Raw genomic sequence first — 15,673 nt, 5'->3', positions numbered from 1 at the left:
TTTAGGTTGTTTCCATGTCTTGGCTATTATAAACAGTTTTTCTATGAACACAGGGGTGCATGTATCTTTTTGAATTTATAGTTTTCTCTGGAATGGGATTGCTGGATCACATGGCAACTCTATTTTTAGTTTTTTGAGAAACCGCCATACTGTTCTCCATCGTGGCTGCACTAATTTACATTCCCACCAACAGTGTAGGAGGGTTCCCTTTTCTCCAACACATTAGGGTTCTCTTAAGAGTCATGCATCCTATGGGTTTGGATAAATGTATAATGACATGTATCCACCATTATAGTATCATGCAGAATAGTTTCACTGCCCTAAAAATCCTCTGTGCTCCACCTATTCATCCCCACCTCTTCCCAACCCCTGACAACTACTTATCTTTTTATTGCCTCCATAGTTTTGCCTTTTCCAGAATGTCATGTAGTTGGAATTGTACAGTATGCAGCCTTTTTTTAAAATTTTTTATTTTATTTCTTTATTTTTTGGCTGTGTTGGGTCTTCTTTGCTGCACGCAGGCTTTCTCTAGTTGCGGCGAGCGGGGTCTACTCTTCGTTGCGGTGCGTGGGCTTCTTATTGCAGTGGCTTCTCTTGTTGTGGAGCATGGGCTCTAGATGCGTGGGCTTCAGTAGTTGTGGCTTACGGGCTCTAGAGCACAGGCTCAGTAGTTGTGGCGCATGGGCTTAGTTGCTCTGCAGCATGTGGGATCTTTCCGGACCAGGGATCAAACCCGTGTCCCCTGCATTGGCAGGCGGATTCTTATCCACTGTGCCACCAGGGAAGCCCCTATGCAGCCTTTTTGAGTTGGTTTTTTTCACTTAGTAATATGCATTTAATTTTCTCCATGTCTTTTCATGGCTTGATAGCTCATTTCTTTTTTTTTTTTAAAGAATTTTTTATAATTTAAATTTATTTATTTATTTATGGCTGTGTTGGGTCTTCGTTTCTGTGCGAGGGCTTTCTCTAGTTGTGGCAAGCGGGGGCCACTCTTCATCGCGGTGCGCGGGCCTCTCACTATCGCGGCCTCTCTTGTTGCGGAGCGCAGGCTCCAGACGCGCAGGCTCAGTAGTTGTGACTCACGGGCCCAGTTGCTCCGCGGCATGTGGGATCTTCCCAGACCAGGGCTCGAACCCGTGTGCCCTGCATTGGCAGGCAGACTCTCAACCACTGCACCACCAGGGAAACCCTCATTTCTTTTTTTAAAAAATATTTTTTATTAATTAATTTATGGCTGCGTTGGGTTTTCGTTGCTGCACGCGGGCTTTCATTGCGGTGGCTTCTTTCTTCGCGGAGCATGGGCTCCAGGTGCACGGGCTTCAGTAGTTGTGGCTTGCAGGCTCGGTAGTTGTGGCTCGCGGGCTCTAGAGCGCAGGCTCGGTAGTTGTGGCACATGGGCTCAGCCGCTCCGCGGCATGTGGGATCTTCCCCGACCAGGGCTTGAACCCGTGTCCTCTGTATTGGCAGGGGGATTCTTAACCACTTCGCCACCGGAGAAGCCCGATAGCTCATTTCTATTTAGCGCTAAATAACATTCCATTGTCTTGCTGTACCGCAGTTTATCCATTCACCTACTGAAGGATATCTTGGTTGTATCCAGACTTTGGCAATTATGGATATAGCTGCAATAAACATCTGTATTCAGGTTTTTGTGTGGACCTAAGTTTACAAGTTCTTTGGGTACATACCAAGGGGCGCAATTGCTGGATCACGTTTAGTTTTTTAAGAAAGCACCAAACTGTCTTCCAAAGTGGTGACCATTTTGCACTCCCACCAGCAATGAATGAGAGTTCCTGTTGCTCCACATTCTTGTTAACATTTGCTGTTGTCAGTGCTCTGGATTTTAGCCATTTTAATACGTGTGTAGTGGTAGCTTATTGTTGTTTTGTGTTTCCCTGATGACATATGAGGTGGGGCATCTTTTCTATGCATATTTGCCATTTGTATATTTCTTTGGTGAGGTATCTGTTCAGGATGTTTCCGCATCTTTAATTGGGTGTCCAGCTTCCATTGCCCACAAGTTTACAGAGAACCTTCTCTGGGAGGTAGACAATACTGCCGCAGTTGCACCAGAGACCCAGCTTGACTTGTTGGCTCAGGGAGAGGCAAGGGCAATGGGAAAACTGACTCTGTGCTACCATCTCCTCAGGGGCCCAGGGTAGGAGGGGAAAAGTGTAGTGGTGCACAGCTGGATTGGTGTAGGGAGGAGAAGGCTGGGAAGGACTGTGAGTGTCAAGGCAGGACAGACGGTTTGTGTTCTAGGACCCCACACTGCAGATTCAGAGGATCCAGACTTTGGAGAGAATGGAGGCTGTGATGAGATGAGGAGCAAGAGAAGTTATGGCTAGACTTGGGAGAATTTGGGGAAACATACACGAATACAAAGTTTGGGGTCCCATCCTGCAGCTGAGGAACTTGGTCAGCTCTCCCCCAGCAGCTCCTGGGACCAGGACTGTGCTAGCTGTTGCCAGTCTCTAAGGAAACGTTCAAATCAATGATGATAACTCAATGGTCTCTTCTGTCCCAGCTTCTGGGACCACATATGCCTAAATCACGTTAAACTTGGGGCTGCCATTAGCCTAGAATGATTGTGGGGCAATGGAGGATTCCTAACCTCAGGCCTGGACAGACGCCTTCCGTCTAGACTTTCTCCTGTCTGAAAGACTTCATGCATAACTTGGGAGAAGCAGTAGGTTGGTGAGAGTAGATGTCAGTCAAAACTGTTTCCACAGCAGTGTGAGGCTCAGAAAGCAAGAACCTCTGGAGAGACAGGGCCCAGGACTGGGGAAAGGGCCACAGAAGTGGGAGCTTGAAAACTCAGAAGACATGTGTCTTGCTTCCTGATTTGACTGCATTGCCCTGGATATCTTGAGCCATGCAGTCAGATATGATTGCATTTTGCACTGTTTTGTGTCAAATGTAAAAATACCTTTGACCCTTACAAAGTGGCAGAGACTTCCTCAGGAGTTGCAGGACTCCTAATGAGTGAAAGAAAAAATCCCGTTTACTCCAATAATACCTAAAACTGCACTGTCCAATGGAGTGGCCACTAATTACATGTGCCTATTTTGTTCTCTTTTTTTCTTTTGGCTGCACTGCGTGGCTTGTGGGATCTTAGTTCCTTGACCAGGGATTGAACCTGGGCCCTCGGCAGTGAAAGCGCTGAGTCCTAACCACTGGACCGCCAGGGAATTTCCTACATGTGGCTATTTAAGCTAGTTAAAATTAACAGAAGGAAAAGTTCAGTTTCTCACTCACTCTAGCCACATTTCCAGTGCTCAATGACCACATGTGGCTAGGGGCAGCAAAGCTGTAAAACATTTCCATTATTGTGGAATATTCTTTTTTTTTAACATCCTTATTGGAGTATAATTGCTTTACATTGTTGTGTTAGTTTCTGCTGTATAACAAAGTGAATCATATTGTGGAATATTCTATCAGACAGTGCTGGCCTTGATGTTTGGCTTTCCTAGGCAATAAACTTCAAAATATTTTTTGGACGCTGATATAGACTTGATGACCTTTTATTTTGACGAGTAAGCACATTAGATTAACCTGCTATTTGTTATAACCATTATTCCATAAAATAAAAACCAGAGATAAGAAACCTATAATCTCAGAATAAAGGACTTCTTCAGAAGAAAGTATAAATGGGCATCTTTGCACTGACACTGACAGAGAAGCCCTGGAGCCTGTATTGACATTCCTGTGCCATTGTCAGCTTCTAGGATTTAGGCCTCTTTAGTACTGCACTTGAGCCCTATCCTTGAAAAGGGCATCAGGAAGGCCCTAGGGGATCTTCTCGGCCTTTGGGAAGTGACATGCCCTTCTCAGTGCATCATGTAAGGAGGTCATGCTGTCAGTATGACTTATTACTGGTAATGTTACTTTGATCATTTAGATAAGGTGGCATCTGCCTGGTTTTCCACTGTAAATGACTAGTTTTCCTTTTGTAATCTCTGGTGGAGATATACTTTGAGACTATGCAAATAGTGATTTTTCAGCATATTTCTGGCCACTAATTTTGACATCTTTTGATGAATCTTTCCAACACCACTTAGGTATTTGTTTACTATGGCCTCTGTAACAAACTATCACAAACTTGGTGGCTTAAAAGAACAGAAATGTACGCTCTCAGAGTTCTAAAAGCCAGAAGTTTGAAATCAGTTTCATTAGGCTGAAGTCAGGGTGTTGGCAGGTCTGCACTCCCTCTGAAGACTTTTGGGGAGAATCTTTTGTTTCTTCCAGCTTCTGGTGGCTGTGAGCATTCTCTGCCTCTCTTCACATTGTCTTGTCTGTCTAATCTCTGTCTGCCTTTCTCTTACAAGGAAATGTGTGATGGCTTTTAGAGCCTCCCCAGATTATCCAGGATTCTCTCTTTGAGAGCCTTAATCACACCTGCAAAAACTTTACCACCTAAGGTAACATTCACAGGATTAGGACCTATCTCTTAGGAGGCTGCCATTCAGACCACTGCAACTTATTACTGTGGAATTTTCCAAATGGTGATTTTTTTTCTTTTTTTAAAAAATTTATTTATTTTATTTTATTTATTTTTATTTTTGGCTACGTTGGGTCTTTGTTCCTGTGCACGGGCTTCTCATTGCAGTGGCTTCTCTTGTTGCGGAGCACGGGCTCTAGGCGTGCAGGCTTCAGTAGTTGTGGCACGCGGGCTCAGTAGTTGTGGCTCATAGGCTCTAGAGCACAGGCTCAGTAGTTGTGGCACACTGGCTTAGTTGCTCCGCGGCATGTGGGATCTCCTCGACCAGGGCTCGAACCCGTGTCCCCTGAATTGGCAGGCGGATTCTTAACCACTGTGCCACCAGGGAAGTCCCCCAAATGGTGATTTTATTTTTTCTATTTCCATCATTCCTCCTACATTTATTAATTGGGATTCTACTGCAAGGAAGACCTATCCCTTTTCCTCCACGTGTGTCCTTTTGACATGCCCCCGTTATTCTTTGAGGACCGCCTTACTTTTGGGCACAAGATGTTCCAGGCTTGTCCTTTTACTATTCCTGCCTCAGCCCTGGGATCACATTACTGACCTATTTGTCTAGCCCTGCTCATATGGTCCATTCCTGAGAAGCAAGGGGACAGTTCGTGAGGAAAAAGGACTAGCCTCTCTCCTCTGGCCCCAAACTCATTCACCTTTCTCGGCAGTTAACAGGACCCACTGTTCTTAGAAAGTAGTTTACAGAGGTGAAGCAACTTTCTTAAGGCTGCTCAGATGTCACCTGCCACCCTACCTTGGTCGTGGGCTTTCATCATGAGATATGCTTCCTGGCTGGTAACACTCACACTTAACATTGTTAGAAATATCACCTACGGTAAAGACTTCATCAATATGATAAGTTTCAAGATTTAAGATCTTTTAAACAGTCTTTCATGTTACTTGTTTAAATTTTTTGTTTTATCTCCCTTATAATAGGCTTTATCAGTATTTCTCAAATTCGAGTGAGCATCAGAACCACCTGGCAGACTTGTTACAGAGAATGCTGGGCCCTACACCCGAAATTTCTGATTCTTGGGCAAGGCCTGCACATTTGCATCCTTAGGTTTCCAGGGGTGCTGATGCTGCTTGTCCAGGATCCACACTTTGAGAACCACCGGCCTGTTAAAAAAAAAAAAAATTAAACACTCAGTTATTCTAACTATATTTATTTTGCTCTTAATATGTTAGGTACTGTTCTGGGTACTGAGGATACAGAGGTAAGACAAAGGCCCTCCTGCCCTGCAGACTCCCACCTGTAAATGCTAAGACATACTAAAATTTACAGTCATTAAAGCAGTGGGGTGTTGGTACAAGAATAGATATAGCAATGATACAGATTAGAAAAAACCCTGGCTTGTTACAAGTGAGTATACATTAAAGATAGTACTAGGAATGGCTTCGGGACTAGTTTGTGTAATTTAGAGAGCCTATTTCAGGACTCACACTAGCCCACTCACATGAATCACTTTTGAGGATTCTTTACACTAGGTCTGAAAATGGCTGAAAGATAGGTGTGGCACCAAATTCATAACATGGAATCTGAAATGCCTAATTTCTGGCTGGTGAAGAATGGGATCTTGACAAGTCTCCAGTTTCGGCTGACTTGCAGTAATGAGGAAAATTATTAGGTAACATGAAAAACAGTTTAGCTTCCCTGGTCAAAGAAAATGCCAGTTAAATATAACTATTAAACACCATTTTCAAAGCATCAAATTGAATGCATCAGGGATGAGGTGATGTGGGCTATTGTAGGTGGTATGAATAAAATGGTAAAAACCACCTAGAAAGCAATTTGAAAGAAAGCACGAAAAGCTTTAGAAATATACAAATACTTTGATCTAGTAATTCTGCTTCCAGCAACTCATTCTAAGGAAATCATCAGAAATACACTTGGAGGTTTCTGTGCACACACATTCTACCACTGTATCATTAGGCTGCATGTAACAGAAACCCGACAGAGGATTAACTAAGAGGGTGTTTATCCTCATGTATCAGGAAGTCCAAGGCTAGTACAGCAGCTCCTCCAGGCATGCCATCACGATCCAAGCTCCTCGAGTCTTTCCACTGTACCACCCAGAACAAGTGGCTGTCTTCTTCATGCCCCAAAATGGCTCTGGTACTTCTTGGTTTCATGTTTGTGCTCCAGGCAGGATGGAGAGAGGACAAAGGTTCACGCTTGCCAAATCTGTCCTTTTGTATCAAAAAACCTAGTAAGCAGACTTCCACTTGTATCTTTTTTTTTTAACCGTGTAATCAATAATAGTCACCATGTGATTCAGTAGATCCTAACTTGTATCATGGTCACCTGTATTAGATCCTTACTTGTTCAAGATCCACTTGTATCTCTTAACTTACCAGAGCTGTCACACGGCTACCCTTAGCAGGAGCTGGGGAAGTATTGGTAACTAGGCATATGATCATCTCCCTCATCCAAAGTGAGGTTCTGCTGAAGAGGAAGATAAAACACAGGATCTGTTTAATTACAAAATCCTCTGTAGCTCTTAATGTCAGGATTTTGAATTTTACTGACCTAGAAAAATGCTCATGATACAATGTCAAGTGAGAAGCAGGACTGAGAACATACAGAATACAATCACAATTTTGTTTAGAAAAATATAATTTACATACACACACATCCCACACACAGGAAATAACAAAATGTTAGTGGTAGTTAATGTCTAGAGAGTTAGCAGTTCAGGTCAAAAGGGTTTTGATGGATAGATATGTTTTATCTTACTGAATGTTTTCTGTATTTTCTAAATTTTCTCCAGTGAACGTGTATTATCTTTTTTTTTTTTTTAATGTTTTAGTTTTACTTTTTGGCCACACCGTGCAGCATATGGAATCTTAGTTCCCCAACCAGGGATCGAACCTGTGCCCCCTGCAGGGGAAGCATGAGGTCTTAACCACTGGACAACCAGGGAAGTCCCTGAACTTGTATTATAATAGGAAAAAAAGATGTTATTTAAAAAAATACCCCGTATGTTCTTAAAGAAGACTAAGTCCAAAATATTTATTTATACTTATTCACTTTCATCTTCATTGTCAAAAGAAAGGAGGCTACTATTTTTGATTTGCTTTTGTGAGTTCTTTTTAACTGAATCCTGCTTATTTATTTCATCTTCTTCATTTGTCTTCTTCTTTTTTGAGCTTGCTGTTAAACCGGAATATTTTTCACCTGAGGAACGCTTGACTGGTTTTCGATACATAATTCTTCCATCAGCTGAAGCTGGTTCTTCATCTGCAGCAAAAAACAAAGTTAAAAAACTTTCTTTCTCTCGTTATTTTGACTTTATCAGAGAGTCAAACGGCAGAAAATCTCATACGGTATTTATGGATGTCCTTGAGTCAATTCAGTCTGGTCTTCTCCACTGCCTCTAGCTATATAGCCAAAAGACATGCAGTCACTTAATAAAAACTCATGTACCGAACGAAGTATTGTGTAATATTGCCAGTCCCCAATTCATTACAATCAGGCTATATTTTTAAGTATTTCGAAAAGCGATTGTTTGGAACTCCAGCATTTCCTCCTAAAGCAATGTAATAAATGCTTACAAATAATGAAAAAAATACTATATAGCATACCACACTTCAGGCACTAATTAAATACACCTCTGTTGACTAGTTTGTTAAACCTAACCAGATATGTTTTTAAAAAACAGATGTTTTTACTTAAATTTGCACTTAACCCTTATAACAGCCCAATAAAGTGGGCACAACTGTTGTCCCCATTTTACTGATGAGGTAACTGAGGCTGAGAGATGAAATAACTTGTTCAAGGTCACACATCTGGTAAGTGTTAAAGCCAAAGTTTGGGGCTTCCCTGGTGGCGCAGTGGCTGAGAATCCGCCTGCCAACGCAGGGGATACGGGTTTGATCCCTGGTCCGGGAAGATCCCACATGTCGCGGAGCAACTAGGCCCGTGGGCCACAACTACTGAGCCTGCGCTCTAGAGCCCGCGAGCCACAACTACTGAGCCCGCATGCTGCAACCACTGAAGCCTGCATGCCTAGAGCCCGTGCTCCGCAACAAGAGAAGCCACCACAATGAGAAACCCACGCAACGCAACGAAGAGTAGTCCCCGCTTGCCACAACTAGAGAAAGCCCACGTACAGCAACAAAGACCCAACGCAGCCAAAAATAAATAAAATAAATAATTAAAAAAAAAAAAAAAAAAAAGCCAAAGTTTGAACCTAGGACTGTCTCCTTCAAACATACCATACCACTGTATAAAATGATTTCATACCTAACTCATTAAGTTGGTAGAAAAACCAGCTTACTTTCAGACATACCTGCTTTGGCAGCCTTTATTTCTGTTTTAATTTTCATGACTTCTTCAACTGATAGGTCTCCCTTTTTTAAAACCACCACTTGGGGCTGTTCATCTTCTTTGTCACTGTGATCACCATCTTCACCTGGGAGCTGAAGCTGGATTCTCTAGGAAAAAAACACAAACATAACATTTAAGTTGCTGACCTTGAACTAAATACAACCACTGTCTCTGTGAGAAACTGTAATTACTAGAGTGAGAAGGGTAACTTTATTGACTAAATGTGTTTGGCAATGAATTTTCAAGTAACTCTTAAGAATCTAACCTCACCAGAGTAGGGAAGAGGTCCACCTGCCAGTTATCCTGGGGTGCCTGTTCAAGGGAACTGGTTTCCATTTCAGCAGGACCCCAGCTTGCAGTTCCTGATGTCAGGGGCCCTCTGCTTCATGTTCTGCCAGCATTCAGCCTACTCAGGGCAGTGCTGACTACAGCAGTTCTCTCTGCTCTTCATCAACCCTTTCCACTTACATCTCTTCTCAAAGTGTGACAAAAAATAAACACCAGCAAAGTACAGAAAACGGCAAGTAAAAGGTCCTCCTTCACCTACTGCTCATCTTTACTCCCTTCCAGTAGCTTGTTTGGTGGGTATCTTAAGTGTTATTCTAAGTGTATAAAAATATGGAGGTATAGAAGACATTTTGTATACGAACAAGACACAGAACATACTACTATATGACTCGCTTTCTTTTTTCTTTTTAAATTATGAAATGTACCAAACATAGAAAAGTACAGAAAATAACAGAAACCATGCAATGACTCTACAGGTGCAACAAATGGTAATATTTGGCTAGTTGACTGAGATTTTTAAAAAATGTCAGACATCATATAAGCCCCACTCGCCCAACTTTTTTACTCAAAAAAATCTTTGCACAATGCCTTGAGATACATATGGCATCATCTATTTTTAAAAATCACTACCCAGTATTTAATTATACATATGGTTATCTCATGGTTTATCTGACCAATTCTTTGTAAGTAAAAATTTTGGTTGTCTCTAGTTTTTTTCTACTATAATAAAATTTTTGCACATGTTTTTGTTCACTTTTGCAAACTTATACATAGATAAATTCCTCGAATGGAAATGCTAGGTTGAAAGGCATGCACACCCACCACACATTATTCAAATAGCTTGTTAGTCCACCTCTCACAGAGCCTTCCTTGTCTCCCAAACAGGGCAGCAAAGCCCTGCAGGATTTGGCCTCAGTCAATAACCACAGCTATAATCTTAAACTATAAACTATAATTATATAGTGATTTCCCATGAAACTCTTTTCTTTTTGTTAACAGATTCCTAGAATGATTATACTGCCAAAATGATTAAGAATGAAGTTGGTTTCGCAAACACAGGAACCTGGGACATCTGTCTACTGAAAAGTCTGTTGATCAAATGTGTTAGCCCGAATGACTGATATTAATTGGAAAGCTTCCCCCCCCCCCCAACCCCGAGTTCTCCTAAGATAGCATTCTAAGCTGCAATCTTGAAGGTGTTAACTAGGCACACACATGATCATCACTAGGACCTGAAGCAAACTATAAAATTAGGTCCATATTCTCCTCATCGCTGAAACCATGTCCCTTTTCTCAAACCTCATCCTCTTCGCCATCGTCACTGTTTTTGGTCCTGGGGACCAGTCACTCCCTGATCATGTTATCTCTATCCAAACATGCTCCTTGTTGCCTACTGAATAGTCCATATGGCCTCACCTCTATCAGTCCCTCAATCACTTCTAAACACAGTCAGTCCGTGACTATCTCTACACTTTTACCCATGCTGTTCCTTCCATCTCTACCTGCTGACTTACCCATGCTCAAGATTCAATCTAAATGTCCCCTCCTCCATGAAGCCTTGCCTGACGATAACCACAGTCATCTAACCAATGTAACTTGTCACCCACTACTTGGTGCCACAGGCACTGTACTAGGAAAATACAGAGGGATTAAGATACTTAGAGTGTTCGATTTAGTGGTGGAGATACCCAAGAGAGCAAGTAGTTGCCATGCAGAATGATGAGTATTGCAGATAAGATGCGGATAGAGTGAAGAGAAGAACAGAGGAGGAGTTACTGTCTGGGGGAGGCTCAAAGGGCTTCACTGAGGTGGTGACCTGTGAAGGCTGAGATGAGGCAAGCAGGAAGGTGTTAAAGAACAGGGCATTTTGGAGATCCATCTCTTTGTCCTTTCAGAGCCTGGCCCAGTGCCTGGGTTTAGCACATACTCACTGGATTAACTGCACTTAAGTCAATTTTGTGTCCTACTAAGTGACTTGAGGGGTGGGTCTTTGTGCAAGTGCTAGACACAAAGTGCTAAATAAATTCTCTATTTCTCCACACATGCCCTAAGCATAATAGTCTCTTTCTATTAAAAAAGGTAGGGCAGATTTTGATGTGAATCAGTTCGGGTAGGAGCCTGGGGGGGCTTAGAAGTTGCCTCCCACCAATCCCCGTTTCTAAACTATCCAGGTGTGGCTCCTTCCTGAAGCTCCTCTTCTTCTATTGAGATCCAAGATATTCAAGATTTTTGCTTTCCGTTTTTTTTTTTTTTTTTTTTGGTGACAACAAGCACAGAAGTAGATCTAGGGCATTCCTTAAGGATGTTCCAGACTCAAGGCTTAGGATATCAGGTCATTTGATCGAGTGGCCTCAGTTTCTTTACCTGGAAAATGGGACGACGCTACCACCCACACTGCTAACTACAGGTTATGGGATAAGCAAGTGAAAACGAAGAGAGAGGAAAATGATCTTTCTTAACCGTCTACCAAGGACGAGGCGCTTTACCTGCGTGAAGTCATTTTCAAGAACACAGCAGCACTGTGAAAACGACAAATAGCTTCCTGGGCGAAAGAGGCAGTAGTTGTTTGAAGATGACCAGCCTGGGGTCCGAGGACACTCGGACTAGGGGCCGGGCGCGGGTGCGAGGAGGGACCCATCAGTATCTGGCCTCCAAGTCAAGCCAGAAGCTGGAAGTGGCGGAGCGGGCCGCATTTCTGCGGTAACGGGACTGGCCCGGGCTCACCTTGGTTTCTACCGTGGGCCCTTCCTCGTAGCCGATCCGTTCCTTGAAGCGGGCCAGGAACGCCGGCTCGGCTGGCCGCACGTACGACACCTGATTCCGCTTGCTCATAGCCGCGATAGGGAAAAACAGGATCCCCCAGCCGCCTGGAGACTGTACAGAGGCGAAGGCGCCTACTCGTGACGTCACGTCGGCCCCGACCCTGACTCAAGGCCTGGCAACATGGCAGCCTCCATGCTGGCGTCAACGTCCGACCTGAGCGCCAAATTTAAATTCGCGGCCATCTTGAGTGGGCGGAATCTCCGCGAGCGGCTGGGCTGGAAGTGAGGGCAGTCGCTCCGTCGGTCTCGGGATCGAGGGGTGAGGGCACCATGCCGTCCGGTTGCAAAAGTAAGTGAGAAGCCCAGGCTTCGTGAACCAGAACCCCGTCTCCGCCCCCAAATACGAGCTTTCCTGCTGGGCGGGAAGGGCAAGAGCGGACTGAGCGGCGGGGGATGTTTGGAATCTCCCTCTGTCTCTCCAAGATAATACACTAATGGAACAGCTCTCTTCCCTTCCGTCTATGTGTTGGGCGCACGCTACGAGCCTGGCGCAATTTTAAGCTCTGGGGCTGAGCAGAGAACCGGAACCGAGCCCTCATCCAGGCGCTTGGCTCCTAAGCGACCTGCTGGTTCTTCCCTCCCGTTCTCGGTCCTGCAGTTTCGTCGCTGGCCTCTTCCCGAGTCCGGACCCGGGCTGCCTCTCTAGGTATCTTCGCCTGAGGGTCAGCCCCAGCTCTCACTACCTTCTATGTATTTCCACAATACTGACTTTCCTGAAGGGAAGAACTTATTCTTGTTCCAAGCATGTCTTTCTCTTTTGGAGGGTCCGCTGTGGACTCTCCTTAGGTAAGGGACTTTTAAAGCACAGAATTCAGTAGTGTCTTTATATTTTCACAGTCCCTTTTTTCTTCTCAAGGAGACCCTTTCAATTTCTTCCTTTTTCTCATGGAAGGGAGCCTGTCATTTTTGCTTTTGATAAACCGTTCAATTTTACTAATTTCTTGGTCCTTTGCTTTTCCTGTATACCTGCCTCTTACATCGCCTAACCCTTTAAGGAGTCTTGGTTTTTTAAAGCTGATTTTGAGCTGATTAGATGGATCTTTGTGAATGGTATGAATGGTAACGAGGCGATGCCTATGTTAGAAGATGGAAGAAATGGTGAATTTTTGGTGTTTGAACCTTTCAATAACGTTAATGCTTTTAGCTGTCAATTGCAATTCTTTCCTGATATGTTTGTTGTTTTACTTACCTTTTAGGTCCATCATACCATTAACACCTCATTATGCTCTCTTTTTCCATCTAAAATGTTCCTTTTCCTCCCACATTTTCAGTATTCAGGGAATATTAGCACACAAATTGGTACGTTATTGGAGCAAAATGTTGATCGCTCTTTCTGCACAATCACAGTGTTCAGTGAATCTGGACTCAAGCAAGAGAATTGGTGTTTGTGATATTAGAGCATCTGTTTATTTAATGGAAAGTGACATATGTATGTGACTATGTTAAAGGACTCTGTCCTGTCTGTACACATCAAGAAGTGATAGGAGGGCTTCCCTGGTGGCGCAGTGGTTAAGAATCCGCCTGCTAGTGCAGGGGACACGGGTTCGATCCCTGGTCCGGAAAGATCCCACATGCTGCAGAGCAACTAAGCCCGTGCACCACAACTACTGAGCCTGCTCTCTGGAGCCCGTGAACCACAACTACTGAGCCCATGTGCCACAACTACTGAAGCCCGCATGCCTAGAGCCCATGCTCCGCAATAAGAGAAGCCACCGCAATGAGAAGCCCGCACAACGGAACGAAGACCCAACACAGCCAAAAATAAATAAATAAATAAATAAATTATTTTAAAAAGTGATGGGAGCAAGGGTATTCACAGCTCCCCTTTATGATGGTGGTGATTTCCATGGGGAACTCTCCTGCTCCTGTAAGTTTGTTAGCAAAGTTGAGGTTGATGACATCCCAGGTAAGTGCATTCCCAGCAGTCTAGAGACCGGGAGCATGAAGTGGGAACACAGGGAAGGAGAGAGCCCATGCAGTGCTCCCTGTAGCTCTTACTTTTGTGCTCATGAAGGTTATTTCTTGTGACAACACTGGCACCATGGATTGCTGACTGAAATCAGAGAAATGAGAATGTGAAATAACCCTCATGAAATTGACTGAGTTTAAGAGTCCCTTTCTGAACTTAATCATATTTGGTTAGATGATCCATAGCTATCTGGACTGCAGAGTAAGCATCTAAGGTTTGTTTGTTTGTTTTTATTGAAGTATAGTTGACTTACAATGTTTCAGGTGTACAGCAAAGTGATTCAGTTACATATATATATATATTTTATTTATTTTATTTTATTTTCTGATTGTATCATCTGCCCGCTCTAAATTCTTTTTTTTTTTTTTTAACTTTTAATTTTATATTGGAGTATAGCCAATTAACAATGTTGTGATAGTTTCAGGTGCAGGGCAAAGCGACTCAGCCATATATACATGTATCCATTCTCCCCCAAACTCCCCTCCCATCCAGGCTGCCACATAACATTGAACAGAGTTCCCTGTGCTATACAGTAGGTCCTTGTTGGTTATCCATTTTAAATATAGTAGTGTGTACATGTCAATCCCAAACTCCCTAACTATCCCTTTGCCCCACCCTTCCCTCCTGGTAACCATAAATTCGTTCTCTAAGTTTGTGAGTCTGTTTCTGTTTTGTAAATGAGTTCATTTGTATCATTTCTTTTTAGATTCTGCGTATAAGTGATATCATTCTCCTTCTCTGTCTGACTTAACTTCACTCAGTATGACAATCTCTAGGTCCATCCATGTTGCTGCAAATGGCATTATTTCATTCTTTTTAATGGCTAATATTCCATTGTATATATGTACCACATCTTCTTTATCCATCTAGTTGCTTCCATGTCTTTGCTATTGTAAACAGTACTGCAATGAACACTGGGGTGCATGTATCCTTTCGGACTATGTTTTTTTCTGGATATGTGCCCAGGAGTGGGATTGCAGGGTCGTATGGTAGCTCTTATTGTTGAATTGTCTATTTCTCCCTTCATTTCTTGTCATGTATTTTGGTGCTTTGTTACTAGGTGAATATATGTTTGTTATTTTTTTTTAAGTAATTTTATTTTTGGCTGCGTTGGGTCTTCGTTGCTGCATGCGGGCTTCCTCTAGTTGCGGCGAGCGGGGCCTACTCTTCATTGTGGTGTGCGGGCTTCTCATTGCAGTGGCTTCTCTTGTTGTGGACAATGGGCTCTAGGTGCGTGGGCTTCAGTAGTTGTGGCTCGCGGGCTCTAGAGTGCAGGCTCAGTAGTTGTGGTGCACGGGCTTAGTTACTTTGCAGCATGTGGGATCTTCCCGGACCAGGGCTCGAACCCGTGTCCCCTGCGTTGGCAGATGGATTCTTAACACTGCACCACCAGGGAAGTCCCTGAGTATATGTTTATATCTGTGTTATCTTCCTGGTAGTTTGACCCTTTTATCATTATAAAAAATGTTCTTCTTTATCTCTAGTAATTTTGTTATAAAGTCTGTCTGAAACCTGTATAGCCACTCCTGCTTTCTTGTGATTGCTGTTTGCATGAGATAATCTTTTTTCATCCTTTTACTTTCTATATGTTTATATCTTTGAATCTAAAGTGTGTTTCCTTTATATAGTATATAGTTGGAGCATGTTTTTTCATCTTAGTCTGACAATCTCTGCCTTTTGATTGGGTTGTTTAATCCATTCACATGTTGTTATTGATTTGGTTGTATTCACATCTGGCATTTTACTTTTCATTTTCTATGTGTCACATG

The 15,673-nt window shown here is 43.2% G+C and overlaps 2 protein-coding genes across 5 annotated transcripts in view; one reads left to right on the top strand and one right to left on the bottom strand.

Annotated features, from left to right (window-relative positions):
• Positions 1 to 5,298: 5,298 nt before the first annotated feature.
• Positions 5,299 to 12,006, bottom strand: KIAA1143 (KIAA1143 ortholog). 4 transcript variants are annotated; one of them, XR_009701582.1, is made up of 5 exons: positions 11,838 to 12,006; positions 8,788 to 8,932; positions 7,674 to 7,736; positions 6,851 to 6,941; positions 5,299 to 5,614 (listed from the first exon to the last, which is right to left on the bottom strand). XR_009701582.1 is itself a non-coding variant. In XM_061196531.1 (4 exons), the coding sequence occupies exons 1-4, from the start codon at positions 11,943 to 11,945 to the stop codon at positions 6,922 to 6,924; spliced, it is 336 nt and encodes a 111-aa protein (XP_061052514.1). In that variant the 5' UTR covers positions 11,946 to 12,006; the 3' UTR covers positions 5,646 to 6,921. The 4 variants fall into 4 exon arrangements, 3 of the variants coding, with proteins under 3 accessions (XP_061052514.1, XP_061052515.1, XP_061052512.1); XM_061196531.1 differs by lacking the exon at positions 5,299 to 5,614 and having other exon boundaries at positions 5,646 to 6,941; XM_061196532.1 differs by lacking the exon at positions 5,299 to 5,614 and having other exon boundaries at positions 5,646 to 6,938.
• A 193-nt stretch (positions 12,007 to 12,199) lies between these two features.
• The window catches only part of KIF15 (kinesin family member 15), a 69,030-nt gene continuing 65,556 nt past the window's right edge, over positions 12,200 to 15,673 (top strand). The window contains exon 1 of the mRNA XM_061196518.1: positions 12,200 to 12,224. Coding sequence (XP_061052501.1) covers positions 12,206 to 12,224 — 19 coding nt within the window. The 5' untranslated portion in view covers positions 12,200 to 12,205. The remainder of the gene's footprint in view (positions 12,225 to 15,673) is intronic.

This window comes from Eubalaena glacialis, chromosome 7 (genome assembly GCF_028564815.1).
Source record: "Eubalaena glacialis isolate mEubGla1 chromosome 7, mEubGla1.1.hap2.+ XY, whole genome shotgun sequence".
NCBI lineage: Eukaryota > Metazoa > Chordata > Mammalia > Artiodactyla > Balaenidae > Eubalaena > Eubalaena glacialis.
This window is presented reverse-complemented; position numbering and strand designations above follow the sequence as displayed.